General features: G+C 40.0%; 1 protein-coding gene across 1 annotated transcript; it reads right to left on the minus strand.

Annotated features, from left to right (window-relative positions):
• Nucleotides 1-5,558: 5,558 nt before the first annotated feature.
• gata2b (GATA binding protein 2b) lies at nt 5,559-14,671 on the minus strand. The gene is made up of 6 exons (XM_077530934.1): nt 14,507-14,671; nt 13,983-14,418; nt 13,288-13,872; nt 12,257-12,402; nt 8,337-8,462; nt 5,559-6,372 (listed from the first exon to the last, which is right to left on the minus strand). Exons 2-6 carry the CDS (start codon nt 14,203-14,205, stop codon nt 6,094-6,096), a joined length of 1,359 nt encoding a protein of 452 aa, XP_077387060.1. The 5' UTR covers nt 14,206-14,418; nt 14,507-14,671; the 3' UTR covers nt 5,559-6,093.
• Nucleotides 14,672-15,914: the final 1,243 nt, after the last annotated feature.

The raw sequence follows: 15,914 nt of genomic DNA on the forward strand, positions 1-15,914 counted from the left end.
ATTTCTATACATCTTAATGTGGGGACCTTTGTGTGGAATGTAGATGTTTTATGCCAATTATCTATAAAAAAAAAAAAAAAAAAAAAACTAAAATAATAAAATTTGCTATTTGTAACAATTTTTCATCGACCAATCAACATTCAGTACCATTCATCCAAATAAAAGCTCCACTTGCCTCATATTTGCACTAAATGCTATTTAAGGGAATGTAGTATTTTTTTATTTGGAGAAAAAAAAAAAAACAGAATGAAAACAGGACAAAAGTAGGTTTGTGTACAGTAGTCATTTCTCAATAGAGCATAAAAGATGAGGACGAGGTTTCATGAACCACAAAAGGTGTCACTCAATCCACAGTGATTGTACGGCTGCTTTTACACTGCGCGGCAACATTGTCTCCACATGTGGCTTGCGGCAAAGGTTCATGGAAGTATTTTCTGAAATAACAATAAAAAAAAAATAAAAAAAAGTACATTGTGAGGGCGTAAACGAGCACTTTGATCATGTGTTTTACACAAAAGATCACGTTTATAGGAGATAGGTGGGATATCCTTTCATTCTTGACTACAAGCTGAGTGACTGAAATATGTCATATACGGTAATTGAAGTTGAATGAAGATAATAGCAAGAGAGGTATAAATAAATAAAATAGGGGTGTCAACATTAATGTGTTAATTTTGAGTTAATTTAAAGTTCCTTAACTGTGATTGGCTGGCGACCAGTTCAGGGTGTACCCCGCCTACTTCCCATAGCCAGTTGAGATAGGCTCCAGCACCCCCCTTGTGAGGAGTTAAGCGGTTCAGAAAATGGATGGATGGATAAAGTTCCTCTAACACCACTCATTTTTTTTAAAAGTGCGATTATTTGGAAAGGCTGTACTGGGGGAATTCCAGTTGCAGCACAGCAGACACCTCCACGTCAAAGTTAGCAGTAATAAATGTAATAATAATGCATCTATTTGTGGAGACTGGGGTCAAGTTGTATTTTACAATTTTAAAAATGTGCAGAATTTCACAAGTTACTTCATGTTAAAGATTAGATAGCTCTTAATATGAAAAGAAAAATGCACTGAGCTGTCACCAACATCTTAAAAATGCAATTATGCCATCTAGTGGCAGAAAAATTACCTCAACACAAATAAATATGTCACTTGTTTTGTTTTTGTTTTTGTTTTTTTTACAGTACATTACATTTTTTTCCATTTTAACTCAATTCTATAAATTACTATGAAATTACTGTATTAGTGAATAAAAGATGCAGCCATATTTCTTTGATTAAAATTACTAGAAAAAACAACTAAAAAAATATATTGTACATTTTATTGCACATTTAGAACAGATATAAAATTTGCGATTAATCGTGAGTTAACTTTTGAAGTCATGCGATTAATTCCGATTTAAAAAAAAATAATCGCCTGACACCCCTAAAATAAAATAGAACAAATATTTGGGAGGCGGGATGCAACAAAAAAATAATTGACAAGCTCTGGTATGTACATAATGAGGTCATCATATTTAGGAACCTGACTTTGTGTGGCAATTCTTTGACTTGGAGCAGCTGTGAATCCCTACGGTGATTTGTGTCTGAACCAATTAGGGTCCCTGCCACAGGTGACAAAACATCCTCCTCCTATCGCCGCCGTAAAGAGGACAATACAACAGGGTGTTGTTGCTTGTTGATCAGCGCAACAATGCCACTGAAATGAAAGATGTGAAGAATCTGGTACGGACAGATGAAGTGGGAGGAGCTTCCAGTGGGTTATTGACAGCTGCAGTAGAGGTTCCAGGTGAGAAGTATCCATGTCTGTCTTTTCTTTTATTGCCACTCTTTCCTCTGTGCTCACGTCCACGTCTCCGGTTTCCTTTGGCCCCGTTTCCATCACTCAACCCCTCGCCCCACCTACATGTGTGAAAGTTGTTGTATCATCTTCATACGGCGCAATATGAGGCGGTTTCTGTTCCCTTTATGATCAAATGTCATCAAACGGTGATGAGGATTTCACAATTCTGCATGCAAAACACCTCATGTATAAAATACGTTGAGCTATGTCAGAGATACGGAGGGGTTACAGTGACACGCAGTTTGCAAATTATATACAGTATATAAAAGGAGAGCAATAAAAGGGAGAGGAAATGAAACGCTGCTTGATCGTGGAAGACGATAAGTTATGCAGTTGTCAGAAAGCAGTCAGCTCAAAGCGAAAGGGAGGATGTCACAGCTCAATACTCGCCGTCCAAAATCATGGATTTGTATGCAAATGTGCATGTTTGACATACTACGCTTTTGCCAGTTCAGTGGCGCAATATACGTTTGCATGATTAACTCTATATTGTCACTGATTTTCAGCCAACCCAATTGCTTGTTAAAACCAACCAGACCTCCACATGTCTGGTTGTTGCTTATGCTTTTTATTAACGGCCTCTTTAGAGCCATAATGCCACTAAGTTGTACATTTCAGTTCAGCTCATCATCATCAGGTCCAACATTGTGATATTTAGCATGACGTCATCATACAACTCGAGTGACACAATGTTACTGACAATCAGTTCAACAAAGACTGCAACACGTGATTTTCAGCATTTCGCATTCTTTCTTCTTGGCATGTGGCTGTTTACTGAAGACAAGCTTTTGTTTGTCGCATTCATGTTGTGACATTGAAGTGTTGATTCTGTCAACCAATCGCTCCACATTTCTTGACAATAATATGTTAGATGTGACCTCATTAGTCTAAACATGACATTCTGATTAACATTGCAACCGTTTTTATCCACCTCAGGGGGCGGCCATTTTGCCGCCTTCTGTCGACTGAAGATGACATCACAGTTGCTCAGGCAACAGCCAATCACAGCTCACCTGTTTTCTGAAGCTGAACTGTGATTGGTTGTTATCTGAGACCGCGCAGCTGTGACGTTATTTTCACTTGACAGCAAGTGGCAAAATGGCCGCCTTCTGATATTAATAAAAACTGCTGGATTTTGCTGCTTAACTCATATTCCATCAACGCAATATTAGCCAAAATACCATATTTAGACTAGTGGGGCTGCATAGAACATACTATTGCCAAGAATTTATGTATGATCTTGGTCACTCTTTACTGAAGGTGCCATTGTAATGTGTTTTGGTACCATGTGCAACATTTGACAAATGCAAAGTAGATCAGTTGAACTCATGCCAAACTGAACTCTGCTGCTTCATCATTTCATAAAACCACTCCTCGATGGACCCCATGGCACGACATGAATCTAGGCTCGGTCCAGGTCCAACTCTTCACCGGCCTGGATATCCCCCCCACACCCCACACCCCCGTTCAGATTTCCGGAGGGCTGAGCCTCGGGCTTTTTGTCAACGGTGTTATAAGATAGTGCGCCAAGACGCCCAGTCCCAGGGGCTCGTGAGCACACAGGACTTTGGCGACCCTCCCTCCCTCCTGTCAGCAGTGCAAGCGGCAGGAGAAAAGAAGGGATTGTTCCGAGACAAGAGGGATGAATTTGTCTGCCCCAGACAGGTGAAGAAAAGCAGTCTGAAAGGGACTGTCAGTGCTTGTGGCTCGGGCCCTTGGAGAGTGTCCCACTTTCCAGTGGGAATGTGGCATGTCAACTTCTTCTGTCACTGGATTTTTCATGTGCAAGACCTCAGATACAACACCTTCAGATTTCTTTATTCACTCTCGTGTGAGTAGTAGAGTAAGTCAACTGTCTAAAGTTCTGAGGATTCATTCTTCTCTTGCCCTTTGTTGTGTGTTTTGGTATTACTGTATTCAGATCTCAAGCAAAGACTTAACCTTTGCACATGACACCCAAATGTCACTGAAACTCGCCCCAATTTATGCAGTTACCTTCAGTGGCGCTTTTGAGTCTGCTATTGGACATAGTTGCAATTGGAGCATAATTACGCAGGGGAAGAGATACGGATAGTCGAGAAATCAGGGGTCATTTGCTCATCATATAGTAATTGTTTCGGACTACTCCCTCTTCCTCTTCCGGGATATATTCTCACTTGTAATTCACCGAGATAACACTGCAGCAGGAAAATACACCGGCTGAGATGATGGAGACGAGTTACTGGCTTCATAACAAGTCGCTTTTCATCTCTCTCTTTAGCTAGTTTGCTCACACCAGATGCAGCTACTATGAATTACCAGCTCCAAGGTCATGATAAAGATGCTGCGCATGTTTCTCCGAACCATAGTGGAACAAAAACAAGACAAGATCTGAGCTCTATTTCTTTCTAGAGCTTTGGCCTGTCCTGGACATTGTCTTCACATTCAGGACTTAATGTGCCCATTCAGTCCTGAAGCTCTTCGTTCCAAAGTCTCAGAAAAAAAAAAATCTCTATCTTATTTACAAGCTTTGTCATATGAAGTCTTTCACGCTGGAAAAAAAAAATGTCCCCCCCCTCTCTTTCATCTGTTATCATTTCATCACTTTTGTGCTAGTTGTCTTTGTCTTGGAGTCCAATAATTGAGTTAGCTAGAAAAACAAATGGAATGAAGAGGGAGGATGTGTGTACAAAGTTGCGCGTTGGAAGTATGTCGTGTGCTTATGAGCTGATTTACAACGGCCACCCAGTCCCAACGTTGCTCTTTCCATTCGTTCCAAATCTTTATGGGAACTGCCTCCCTGTTTTGCTTTGTCATGTTCTCGGGGAGGACGTGACATTTTAAAAGTGTCGATGAATAATTCCAAGAGCAAGGTGGGAGGGCCCAGAAGAAAGACGGAATAAGTGCTTCCAGGGTCAAGGGTCGGGGAAATCTTGCTGGCCGGCCGTGTGCTGAACTTGGGTTGACCCGTGTCATCATGGAGGAATCCCAATAGTGCTTGCATGTTTACATTTGTCGTTTTTTTTTTTTTTTCCAGTTTTCAGCTGTACTATGGCGTAAAAGATTTTCTGCTTTTTGCCCTTATTTTTATTGTGACATTATTGTTTTTTAAACTTTAAACTTAAAGTCCAGCATGAGCAGAGGAATGGTGCACTTAATCCTAAAATTATTTAAAATGGGTCCAGATGAATACAGATTTTTTTTTTTTTTTTTTTTTACATAATGGAGATAATTAAATATATTGCTAGCAGGAAGGATGTACGGCTTTCCAATGTCTTAAAACTGGTATCATAAAAATATGAACAAGTATGAATGTTTTTGTTTGTTGTATTTTTTAAGGCGCAGAATAAAAAAAAAAAAAAAATCACAGCTTTATTTGGATCATGATCACATGATCATGTGTGCTGATGTTCGCACATTATTATGTTATGATACATAACTTAGATTAAATCTCCACATGAGCCAAAAATGACTTTAGGATTATTTTTGTTGAAGGGTTTTGGTAATAATTAACATTGGAGGTGGTCCATTAGCATATAATGTGGTTGTTAATCAGGTATTTTAGGTTTTTGTGGCGACTTTGATGCAGGATTATGATTTATGGATCCAGTAATAATATAGATTAAGGACCTATAGTTACCCTTGTTTTGTAAATATCTTGGTGACTTCACTTATCTCTAGGAGGAAAAAAAAAATGTGTTCCCCAAACTGTCTAAATGTTCATCTGAAGAACTATGAAGTCTTAAGTGGCAGATATCTTTATTTCATATGAGTATAAATGATGATCAAGTCAGAAGAAAGCGCTTTCGCTAAAAATATAGTCATAAATGGAACAACAGTATTCATAATATAATCAAGGAACAAAGCAGTGAAAATAAATTATCTGAATAGCAATAATAATAATTACAATTAACAGTGTCAAATTATAAATCATAAAGCTTCTTTGTTTGCTTGCTTTTTTTGTAATTTCTGTGATGACAAAAAAAAAAAAAAAAAAAAAAATCCAGCATATTTTTATTTAATGTAATGAAGGAGATTGGTTCATCGCCTTCTTCTATACAATATTCACAGTTACTATAAACATATCCGCACAAACCCAACCACAATGCAGTCATATTGTCCATCTGTTGACGTTAGAAGCAATGTCAGCGTTGTATTTATTGTGTGTTTCGATGTGACATTAAGAATTAGGTACCCTTTTGATTTGCCTCATTTAGTCCAACATACCGTTTGCATAATCAATCAGAAGCCTCTCAAATGTCTTTCCATGAGCCGCCTCAGCCCATGGCCGTCACCATGTTGGAGTGGTGCGGGTGGCCAAAGGACGGGTGGATCGGCGTGGGAGTGGGCAGCATGTGTCCGGCGTGGCTGAAAGGCGGCAAGTGGCCCATGGACATGTGTCCCGCCAGGGAGCCGAAGGTCGTGTTCTTGTCATGAAGACTCTTGCTGAACTCCTCGTAACTCTCGCTGCCCCGCTTGATCTTTTTGGACTTGCTGGACATTTTCCTGTTTCGTGTCTGTATTCCCTCTTTTTTCATGGTCAGGGGTCGGTTCACCTGTGATGAGTTACAGTTCTGAGGTTAGAATACAATCAATTATATTATGAGACTCTCTTGAAGTAGGATTAAAAACAGATTCTAAATAGAGGCATGCCCCAATTAGATGATGGGCATGTCCATAAAAATTAAATACCTCCCTTTTTCTATCATTAACTCATTTGCTCCCAAAAACGTATAAATGTCCTATTTTAAATGTTTCAAGTGTCCCAAAGACGTATTTATAAGTTTTTTTGTTTGTTTGTTTGTTTGTTTGTTTTTTAATGCTACAGCATACAGAAGGCTTTGATGCAGCCTCTCAACTGCAAAGAACAGTTGAAGAAATGGTCGTTATTACATAAACGGCCAGCAGTTGGCAGCAGAGTATAAGAGATCAACCAGGGCCATGTTGAAAAAAAGCTCACTCACAATTCTAATTAGATTTGTGAATAATGATGAAAGTTAGCTATATTCTAATGCAAAACCGAAAAAGATAGAAATATACTTATTTTTTTTTTCCCTGATGAAAGAGACTTTAATCTTTCTTTTGGTGGGTAATAGAACACAATATTCTGTGGGCCTTGCAAAATCAGTCCAAATCCAGTAAAACAGCTGGGCGTGAAGGGGATTGCTTCTGTGAAAATGGCTGCTGGGAGTAAATGAGTTAAAAAGGTGACTTTGTAGACAATATATTTCACACACCATGTTAGTCAACGGCCAAGCCATTTTGTACTCTGTTGCTAACCAAAACAGTAGCACCAAAGTAAATGCACGCATTTAGACTGAACATATTGTGTTAAGGAAAATGCCAACCCCTGATACTCGCAGTCTGTGGCAGATGTAACGGCTAACCAAAAATGCCATGTCGTGTCACATGAGTTTTAGCAGCAAAAACAAACATTTTCAGTTATTCAGCTCGCCGCTAAAAAGCCATACCAATGCAGTAAATTGTCTTTTATAGTAGTACTTAACCATGTTTAGAAATCATAGTCCCTTCGGCTAAAAAGTGAAGCGTGGAGAGTTTCTGTCATGAAAATGGACCATAGCTAACAAAAGCCATTCATATAGCCCATGACCTTGTTACGCGACCTCGTTTTTTTTCTAGTGGTGCAACAATTAACTGACAACTAATCTATTATCAAATCAATCGATAATTACCTTTGATAATCCAGTAATCGTTTAGATACATTTTTAGATTAAGATTGTCCAAATTCTTGACATTTTAGCCTCATAGCAGTAAATATTCTCAGATTTCTGTAATATCCATGAAAGTAGAATGATTATCAATTTCAATTGAAATCAAACATTTTCTTTAACATTGATCAACATTGTTTGCCTATTTTCTGGCATGTTACGGACCAAACCAGTAAATTAATGTATCTATCGGCCAATTTGAAATTCAACGATGAATCTTCAAAATAATCGACATATTATAAAATGATTATTTTGTTAAAAACCCAAATTTCATTCCTTAATTTGTATGTTTGTTTGCAGGATATTATACAACCTCCATGACCATGGAAATCTGATTCATCATCATTCAAAACATTGTTTCATAATCACAGTTTTCCCGTCGCAGCAAGTTTGTTCATTTGTGTGGTGTGCGGATCTGTGTCGGCAATTATTTTTCCCCCATGATTGACCACATAAGTCGTTTTGAGAATATTTGAGAATATGCACCCCGAGTAGCTGTTGTGAATTTAGCCGTCGCCCGTTTTAATGCTATTCATACGGATCCCGGCCTTGTGGTTTCACTCAATAGCAGTCGCACCATTGTGACTCTCAGGGGAATAACCATGGGAACAATAAAGCACAAAGAGACGGAGCGGCCTCAAGTCCAAGCAGTGTGTGAGCGGGTCAAACAACTCTCACTCTCCCCTCTTTTGCCTCAACAATCAGTGAAACCTGCCCCGCTCACTTCCCGACTACTGGACCCTGTCGGCTTTGTGCGGGCCCAACCTGCCGATCAGCACTCGGAGACTTACATTATGCAGCTTGTAATAGAGGCCGCAGGCGTTGCACACGGGATCTCCATTAGCGTTGCGCCGCCAGAGCGTTGTGGTGGTGGTCTGACAGTTAGCGCAACAGGTGCCTGCTCGTCTGGCTGCCGACTGCAAAGAGACGTTTGTTAGACCGCTGGTAACGCTCACTAAGAGTAATTCAGCAGCATGGGATCTTTTTATTTAAACATAATAACATTTTTGTGAGGATAATGTTGCCTCCATAAAAGCTGTTACGATTTCATCCCTTATTTCTGTTTCTTTGCAGGATTAATCCACATCACTGATGTCCGTTAAACGTGTGAAAGTGTGGCAAGACCCAAGCAAGAACCAACCGCATTTTGGTATGGATCGAGATAACGGTGATGATTAAATGCTTCTGCACTCTAAAAACAGTTGGATCAAAAATAACCCAAATTTGGTCAAAAACGGACCAACCCAACATTTTGGTTTATTTATTTATACAAAAAGAGTTGGGTCAAATGAATAACCAACAAAACAACCAATTTTTTGGGGGGGGCGGGCTGACCCAACGTTTTGGGTTACGTATTTAAATGAAATTGTTTATTTTTTTTGGGGGGGGGGGTTTACAAGTAAGGTTTTTGGGGTGGGTCAAAAAAAAAAACAATTCTTGGGGTTGTTTTGTCAAAATAATGGTGATGATTAAATGCTTCGGCACTCTAAAAAAAGTTGGATCAAAATAACCCAAATTTGGTCAAAAATGGACCAACCCAACATTTTTGGTTTATTTATCCATCCATCCATTTTCTTGACTGCTTAATCCTCACAAGGGTCGCGGGAGGTGCTGGAGCCTATCTATCTCAGCTGGCTTTGGGCAGTAGACGGGGTACACCCTGGACTGGTTGCCAGCCAATCGCAGGGCTTTGGTTTATTTATACAAAAAAAAGTTGGATCAAATGAATAACCAACAAAACAATCCATTTTTGGGGGGACCGACCCAACATTTTGGGTTACTTATTTAAACCAAAAAGTTGGGTCAAATGAATAACCCACAAATTAACCCAACTTGTGTTTTACAAGTCAGGATTTTGGGTTATGTGTGTAAACCAAAAATTGGGTCAAAAAATAACCCAATACCCAATTTTTGAGGCTGTTTTGTCGAGATAATGCTCAAATTGGGGCAAAAAGGGACCAACCCAACATTTTTGGTTATTTATTTATCCCAAAAAAAAGTTGGGTTAAATGAATAACCAACAAAACAATCCATTTTTAGGGGGACCGACCCAACATATTGTGTTAATTATTTAAACCAAAAAGTTGGGTCAAATGAATAACCCACAAATCAACCCATCTTGTGTTTTACAAGTCAGGTTTATGGGTTATACGTGTAAACCAAAAAGTTGAGTCAAAAAATAACCCAAAACCCAATTTTTGGGGCTGTTTTGTCGAGATAATGGTAATGTTTAAATGCTTCTGCACTCTTAAAAACAGTTGGATAAAAAAAATAACCCAAATTGGACCAAAAAGGGAGCAACCCAACATTTTGGGTTTATTTATTTATAAAAAAGAGAGTTGGGTCAAATGAATAAACAACAAAACAAAACAATTTTGGGGGTTAAACATCCTAATTTATTTTGGTCCAAAAGATTAGCCAAAGTAGTTTGTGTGGGTCTTTTTTTTTTTTTTTTTTTTTTTTTTTGACTCAATTTGGGTTATTTTTGATCCAACTGTTTTTAGAGTGTGACTTTGCAGAGGATCAGGCTAAATCTTAATGACAAGATTCCAATATACGGAGAACGTGGTGTAAACTTATCCATCCAAATTAGGACTGTTTTGCCTTGGCTGAGGTCATGGTAGTTTTGTTCAAGATAATAATCTTATTCCCACTGTGCTGGAAAAACACAAACATTTTCGCAACAAGGAAGCTGGAACTAAGATTGCTAAGGAATTATTTGCTATTGGTGCCAATATGTTTTTCAGAAATGATAAAAAAAAAAGTAGTCCTAATTGATAACAAATGAGATTTTATTTTCATCAAACTCCTCTCTCCTCTTCTTTTATTTACTAAACTATTCACATGAATTAGAAATATGCCGTTCAGTTCAACGTGCAGCACGTATAAGGGAAGTAAACGTTTTGAAAAACGCTGCAACGACGCTCATTGTGTTGCGCAACTTTCCTAATCTTCTCGACTAGTTTGAAACGGTGCTTTTTTTTTTTTGCTTTTTTTTTGCTCCACGGGTGCTTGACCACTCGAAAAATGAGGTCTGAGCCTATTTAGGAGGTGGAGGGAGGAAACAGACGCTGGGCCCGCCGCTTTATCTGGACCGGTCAGATATCCGGATAGGAAACAACTGAAAGGCTGCTGCCACCGAACACAAGAGTCACTGCTGAGCCATACGGAAACCGGACCTGAAATATGGCCCTATACGCTATTATTGATAGAACGTGTTGAAGTCATATATTTTGCATCAATCACAAAGATGTTTGCCGACATGTGGAATATATTTAAGATAAGGTCGACGTGTGCGCAGCCACACAATGTTGATAATTGCAGGTCAATAAACAAACTTCATTCTCATAGGTTAACTCTTATCACCGTGCTTAACTAGAAATGTCCGTTTTCTTCAATGCTATAGATTTTCAATTATGATACTAGTTAGACAGGTTGCTTCTATTTTCAATTAACATTTTATAATTTATCACAATCAAGCAGCATCTAAAAAAAATTCTTGATTGTTCAAGTACTACCAAGTGTTTCTCAGAAATGAAGCAGAGGCTTTAACACTACACTTAAATAAAGGGGAAAAATAAAAATGGGCTTAATTTTTTTTAAATACTCATATAAAAAAATATTTTTTATGATAATAAATAAAAAAATATTTTCAAAAATACTTAAAAAATGAAGACTAAAAGATTAAATTGAAATACATTTAAAAGTTAAACACAAATTAACTGTACTTTGTAAATATACTGTACTGGATTGAAAAAAAATAAAATATAGGGATGCACGGTAATGCTATTTTCAACCGATACCGATAAACCATAATAATTTATAATAAAAATAATTTAGGAGTCCCGATGTCGATAACCGATAAGTAAGCCGATAACTGTTTGCAAAATTAACTTGAATACAAATATACTTCTGAGAAAAGTCCAACATGTACAAATACATTGAAACATTGTGTATACTTTACATAATATTTGAATGTATGACAGATGCACCAACTTGGCATGTCGATTATTATCGCTAGATTTCTTTATTGTCTGCTTTATCTGTATGGAATCAAATTGGTCGATAATTGCCGATAATTTTCGCCGGATGTCTTTATTATCTGGTTTGTCTTTATGACGTCAAATTGATCGATAATTGCCGATAATTTTCTAATAAAATACCGGTAAGACACTGTAACAAGATTTTGAATATTTAATTCGCTGAGATTCAAACCACACTAATCTCTCACATTGGCTTCTTATTGGATATTTTCTTCTAAACATCAATACTGGTTGAATTTCTGAGCCATGCCTTCTTGTTTTTAACATCTTTCTCTTACAAGGTATGTTTCCTTGTCCAAAGCTGCCCGAACCCTCGACGCGAGTCTTCCCAAAAAACCCCAGCAAGATTAGATCGTGATGTCATATGAAAAAGATTAGATCATGATGTCATATGAAAAAGCGTCCCCCCGCGCGATCGTGGTGAGGGGCGCTATCAGCGACAGTATCAGAAGTAGCAGTAATAATGATAGCAGAAACAAGCGGCGAGGTCCCGGCTCGGCTGACATCTCGAGCTGGAGAAGCAAGAGGTGAAGCCCAGACACAATTCCTGGAAACTCTTTGGGAAAATATAACTTTCCTGGAATTGTCTTCATCCCTCCCCCACCACCCACTCAAGCCAACGCTCGTATTTACTAGTCCCACGACACGAACACGAGCGAGGGACTCACCAGTCTGCGTTTGGGCTTGATGAGTGGTCGGTTCTGGCCGTTCATCTTGTGGTACAGCCCGCAGGCGTTGCACAGGTAGTGCCCGGTGCTGTCCCGTCTCCACAACGGCGTGGATGTGGCGCCGCAGTTCACGCACTCTCGGCCCTCTGAGGGAAACACACACACACACACACCGTCATTTGAGATGAATGTGTAAAGGGGATTTTTGTTCAGCTTTTACCCTCACATGAAGATTATTTGTGCTGATTATGGAGCAATAGGACAAATTAATAAGTCACTGATATACCCTTCTTTTTTTGCCATATTTATTTTAAGAATAATTCTTAACAATTAATCCAAATGACTGAAGAAATCACATTTGTTTAAAAAAAAAGTGTGTTAAATCTATTCTGAATGTATTAACCATTATAGGCTCATTTAAAGCTAAATATTTTCGATTTTGGGACGTGAGCAGATCTCGGATGCTGTTGAGCTGAAGCCAGCTCAGAAGTAATTACAGAGTCACGGTTAACAAAAGAGGATTATTGTCACTGTGTTCAGCTATGAGTGCAGCCTCATGCTTGATAACCATTTCTTTTCTTTTTTTTCTTTTTCAGGGAAGACTGTTCTAATTTAGGAAATGACACATTCATTTCACTGCCAAAAACTGGCAGCATGTAAAATAAAGAGTGGTTAAAATTAATAAATTAGGCTAACATTTGACTGCTACAAATTGATTTTTTGGAGTGTTAGCAATGGTAAATAATAGGGTTAAAATAACAATGCTTTTTGGCAATCATTTTGCTCATCAACAAATGTGTTTTATTAGGCTTTTTATTTTTAAACCATATCATTTAATCAGCTTAAGCGGTTTAACAAACACTATATTCTTTACAATAGAAAATGTCAAATTTCTTATTTATGTTTGAAATTCACATTTTCCACCACAGCGTGATTTCATGTAAATTCCACACAATTATTCAATTTTAGATTTTATATATGTATTTTTCCCCCCATGCAAATCCAGCGGCCGTTTTTTCCAGAGAACTCACCGGTGCATGACCGAGTTTTGCCTTTGCTCTTCATGGTGCTGAAGCCGCCGGAAGCCCCGAGGAGGCTTCCCGGGTGAAACAGGCTGCCGCCGTACTCGTGAGCCGCGGGCAGCGAGTAGGTGGGATACGTCGGGATGGGATGGTGGGTGGAGGCGCTCTGAGCACCCATGGGCGCCAGGCTGCTTCTCATCGGGCTCGAACCCTCCATCTTCATCCCCTCCGAAAACGAAACGTGGTATTTAATACATTCCTTCTCGTCCATTCTCGGCGAGACGGTCCCCGGGTCCGGCGAGACGTCCTTGGGGGGCGTCGGGGGGAACGTGTACAGTTGCGGGCTGGAGTGGGACGGCGGCGTGAGCGAGGTGGCGGAGGCCGCGTTGGACGTGCTGCTGCACGGGTAGACCGCCGACAGGCCTCCGGGGGACGCCGAGCCCGGGTGGTGCAGGCTGGGCTTGCTGAACGGGCTCACGGCCCACGCGTTGTGGTGATGGTGGGCCGACAGAGCCGCTTTGCTGCCGTCCAGCCAGGAGATCCCCGGGCTGTGGATGAGATGAGGCCGGCACACCTGTGTCCCCGACAGGCGAGCTGCGAGGAGGAAAGTGGAGGTGACAACAGGCCCATTGAGAAGAATCGCGTTCAAATGTTGACTTTTGTGAATTTATGCGAACATGCTTAGGGCATAAAATTGTGCATACCGTGCGCCTGGCTGTACACTCTGGCCCTGGCAGGGTTGTGGTAGTACGGGTTCCCCTGAGAGTCCAGGTGGTTAAAGAAGACATCCACCTCGTCCGGGGGCAGCAACTGGGTGGAAGGCTCCATGTAGTTGTGGCCCAGGCTGGGATGGTGCGAGTCCGGGTGCTGGCCGTTCAGCATGGCGTGGGGGTGCATCCAGCGGGGCTGATCAGCCGCCACATCCATCTTCTGCTTGCTTCGCTGGAGTTAGCCGATTCTATTTTTTTTTTTTTTTTTAAATGGTTAGCCAAATATATCCAAGGAGGGAAAAAAATGTGTCCTTTTTGCAGCGTTCTCCTTCAAGAGATCTTCACAATGGCCATTTGCAGGGAAGCACTAATTTTGTTTGCTGTCATCCGAATTGAATTCAACTCCTCAGCTTGCACATGGAGTCCAAACCTGCAGTAAGTAAATGCAAATATTATTAAATAAATAAATAAATAAAAACACTGCATGAGCAGAATTCGCGTTTCAAGTGTATACTCACATGGACAAACTTTACTTTTTTTTTTTTTTTTTTTATCCTCGGCGTCCTTCAGGTGCTTGGTCCGTGTGCGGTTGTGCTGTTTCGGGTCCGAGTGTTTGTCAAGAGAAGACTCAGTCCGTCCACTGGGACTTAAAGCAACACGTAACTGCGCCTGCTTGCCTGACAGCGAGCAGCCACCATTGTCAAGCTGTGGGCGGAGTCACCAGGAAAGGCTTCCTCTCGGCCAATGAGAGGCCAGCGTAGAAGAGAGGAGGCGGGGCTTCCGGACAGGATACTCTTCAAGGTATTTTAGATTATCTCCGATTGTATGCCTGATTTGAAGAGCTGTGGTATGACTTGATGAAACTATTAGTTGGGCATTTTTTCAGAGTGGGAGGGAAGTTTTTTTTGTTTGTTTGTTTGTTTTTTCCCGTCTTTTCCACCAAAAATTAAAGTGTAAAGTAAACCCATGCATATAACCTTAAAAATTATCCTGATTAATTTTGAAAGTCACACAAAAAGGAGAATATTAGTTCACATAAATTGATGTTAATCTATGTGTGTGTGTGTGTGTGTGGGGGGGGGGGGGGGGGGGGGGGGTCCTCGTTTCTCCCTCCTCGCACGTGATTGACGGGCAATAATTGAAGAGGGAGCGCGAGCAACCCTGGAAGTCCACACTGCCGCCTGCTTGACGCCGTTTGCTGACGTCATTGCATTAGAGCGAAATTTGGGGAAACTGATTCAGGACGTGATTTTAAAAAATAATATTAATAATATCTGCAATAGAGATGGAGATAGGCATTGACGAGGGTTGCCCAACAGATGAACTCCAGGAAAACACTGTGACAACTTTTGCACTCTTGTTTCATTTCGAGGAAACTCCAGTGGGCAAACTCAACTTCACTTTCATACATCGATTAGATCAGATTAGACGAGATTAGGCTATATTCACCAGTGACAACATCCCCATTGAAACACACTCATCAAAGGGACACTTTCTCTTGATTAGTTCACTTGCACTGTCAAAGTGATCGTGTTCCACTCATTATAATCAACTTGTTGCCACACCAATGATGGGACCTAATATTGACATTGTGAGGTTTTCTCTATCGCAAAATTTTATATGAGCTCGATGTCATATAGTTTTTATTTTCTTTCTTAAATAAACTCCAAACCCAAACGAATGATATCACCCAACTGAATATTTGTTACATTTGGCAGATATATCATTATATTACCATTATCATTATATGTGCGAGTTTCTCTGCGATAGTGACTGTGATAACTTATTAATTGATCACAGCAGGTGCCCTTCACCATACCGTGGACCTTTTTTCCAATAATATGCTTGAACTAGTTGAAAGTGAAACAAATAATAATGGCCAGCACCAAAAAGAAGTAAGGCCTAATTGGTTTACACTTAAACGGT

This window comes from Festucalex cinctus, chromosome 8, assembly GCF_051991245.1.
Source record: "Festucalex cinctus isolate MCC-2025b chromosome 8, RoL_Fcin_1.0, whole genome shotgun sequence".
NCBI lineage: Eukaryota > Metazoa > Chordata > Actinopteri > Syngnathiformes > Syngnathidae > Festucalex > Festucalex cinctus.

Excerpts from the sequence above, each read along its gene's own strand:
- gata2b (XM_077530934.1), bottom strand. The coding sequence starts at position 14,205 with ATGGATGTGGCGGCTGATCAGCCCCGCTGGATGCACCCCCACGCCATG. Across the intron at positions 13,873-13,982 it reads AGTGTACAGCCAGGCGCACG|CTCGCCTGTCGGGGACACAG; the intron begins GTATGCACAATT and ends TCCTCCTCGCAG. Across the intron at positions 6,373-8,336 it reads TCTATTACAAGCTGCATAAT|GTGAACCGACCCCTGACCAT; the intron begins GTAAGTCTCCGA and ends AACTCATCACAG.